This window comes from Sardina pilchardus, chromosome 3 (assembly GCF_963854185.1).
Source record: "Sardina pilchardus chromosome 3, fSarPil1.1, whole genome shotgun sequence".
Lineage (NCBI taxonomy): Eukaryota > Metazoa > Chordata > Actinopteri > Clupeiformes > Clupeidae > Sardina > Sardina pilchardus.
Genome location: NC_084996.1, coordinates 19,787,929 through 19,790,428, shown reverse-complemented (window position 1 = coordinate 19,790,428; position 2,500 = coordinate 19,787,929). Strand labels below are relative to the sequence as shown.

Here is a 2,500-nt window from a genome sequence, read left to right as displayed (position 1 = left end):
AAAAAATAGTCTGAGTTTTGAGTCGTTTTTTTCCTTCAAAGAAAACAATCTGTGTGTCGTCTTTTTTTTACTGCAAGTCTCCTGACCTTCCTCTTATCTGTGCACAGTCAGACACGTGCACACCCACTCAAACACACACACACACACGTTTCTACTAGCAGAACACTGACTCAGACCCAGGAGCAGAAGGCCCAAGCGCTCCTGGTCGGATTCTGGATTTACCATCGCCGTGGTTCCTGCCCCGCGTGTGAGGAATGTAAACGCCCGCCGGCGCCACGGACGAACGCAGGAGAGGCGTGGGCTTCGGCGGAGGAGGCGGCGGCGGAGGCAGTTCCCGGCCCGACTTCGGCATGTCAGGCAACGGGAACCCGTGCCCCCCCGGGGTGCCCCCTCCGCTGGGCGCCTTCTCCGTCCCCCACTACTCCTACTTCTTCCCCCACATGCTGGGGGGGCTCTCGCCCCCCGCCCTGCCCGGCCTGTCCGTCAGCGGATACAGCACCCCGTCTCCAGCCAGTGAGTACCCGCTCTCTTTATATTTCTCTTTCTCTCCAGCCAGAACCAGAACCAGAACCAGCACTTGAACAACTAGAACTAGAACTTCAGAACCAGAATTAGAACCAGAACTAGAATTAGAGCCAGAACCAGAACTAGAACTAGAACTAGAAACAGAACTAGAATTAGAACAGGAACTAGTTAGAACTAGAACCAGAGCCAGAACTAGAACCAGAACCAGACCCAGAACTAGAACTAGAACTAGAACCAGAACCAGAACCAGAACTAGAACTAGAACTAGTCAGAACAGGAGCCAGTGCCAGAGTGTGGCTGACACCTTGGCATTGTGCTGCTGCTGCTGCTTCCTGGATTTATTTCGAGCCGGGCCAGAGCAGGCGAACAGAACAGGTGCAGCTGGAGGATCACAGGCTGTTGTATTGGTGGTGCTGGGGCACGCTGTGCTGTGCTGCACTGTGCTGTGCTGTGCTGAGCTGCGGCAGGGGGAGATGTGTTGCTGCAGTTGCTTGGCGGTTCGTTGACACACAGTCCTTGACAGTCACAATGATTAATAATAATTGCGCTGTTTTCCTGACACAGAATCAAAAAAATACGGAAGTCGTTGAAGTGCGGCGTTTTAGCTGAAGAAGACGGATGTGGATATTTCGTAATGTTTCACAGTAGCCATGACGACCAGAGCTGCAGTGATATTAATCAGGCGAGTCGTGATGGGCAGCCCGTCAAGGCAACGGTGATGAACGGCATTCTGGACTTAAATTTAGATGTAATATGGCAGCCATTTGCCTGCTTTGTAACTGGACTTGTGCTGATTACTTGGCTGTCATTCTGTACCTGCCTCAGTGCAGGAAGGACGACAAGGTGACTGAGAGCTGCATGTCTTTGCTGTTGACCAGTGCCTGGGCCTCTAGTTGCCTAATCACAGGGTCTATTTGAATCACACAAATAGAGAGGAGAGAGCACATGGTTCTGAGCCTGATCTGATCTCTGTAGTAAACAGTCTAGTCCAAGACTTGCCCCCGTCACACGTGACTCAGTCAGAAGGATTTTGGTAGTAAATAGCGAGGTAAAATTATTTTAAAAAGCTATTCGAAATAACATTGTGGAGATTTAGCTTCTTTGCGGTGTGATGTTGAGCCAGTTTTTGGCCATTTGTCAGCGGAGTGGTGAATGTTGCAGTTGAATGGTGAATGTGGCACAGGATTGAGCAGACTGTATTTCATCTTGGGCTTATTTGTGGGAAACGCCACTCAGTGACGAAACTGTGTTTTCCGAATTGCGCGCCCCTTGTGCCAACGTCAGAACCGTGGCTACAGTGTGTGTGTGTGTCCATAATGTGTGTATATGCCCATATAAGGCAGAAGTGAATAAAGCAAGACACGCTAAATTTGAATCTTATTCATTCTTTAAATATTGCATGAGTCAGATGATGCTTTGGAGACTAGAGTACTTGAGCGGGTTGAATTGATAGACCTCCTGGTCTTAGAATATGTTTTAGAATAGATGTTCTACTGTTGTTGACCTGGCAACTTGACCTGCAGATGCCATTGGCTGTACTGTATTGCTGAACACTTGTTGCTATTGCTGAAAGCTGGTTCCCAGGGCTTGGTTGCAGTTATGTATATCTGTGGTCATCTCTGATTGTTCTGGGAACGGAAGGGAGAGGACCATTGGTAACGGCACTTTCTGAATTTCCTGAATTGTGTAAAACTTTACTGCTGACCTCAATTTGGGCGTTTTGCCCTCTTTGCTGTCAATGTGTGCAGTCTGACTAACATCTAAAGCTATAGGACTGTGTCTCCATTTTACGTAAATTTATGAATACAATTAATTGATTACAATGTACTTTTGTCTCATGACAAGAAGTACATTTAACTCACAAATGATTTAATTAAAGGAGGAATCAGACAAGAGTCCACTAATACTAAATGCACTCCTTTGGCCAATGGTATTGAGGTTGCACTTCTAGAGTAATCTCTAGGAGATTAGCAAC

The 2,500-nt window shown here is 47.6% G+C and overlaps 1 protein-coding gene across 3 annotated transcripts in view; it reads left to right on the top strand.

The window, feature by feature from the left end:
- Nucleotides 1–2,500, top strand: part of rarab (retinoic acid receptor, alpha b) — a 169,680-nt gene that overhangs the window by 76,133 nt on the left and 91,047 nt on the right. For all 3 annotated transcript variants that reach the window (XM_062532319.1, XM_062532317.1, XM_062532318.1), the window contains exon 3: nucleotides 1–513. This exon is cut by the window's left edge and continues 347 nt beyond it. In XM_062532319.1, coding sequence (XP_062388303.1) covers nucleotides 351–513 — 163 coding nt within the window. In that variant the 5' untranslated portion in view covers nucleotides 1–350. The remainder of the gene's footprint in view (nucleotides 514–2,500) is intronic.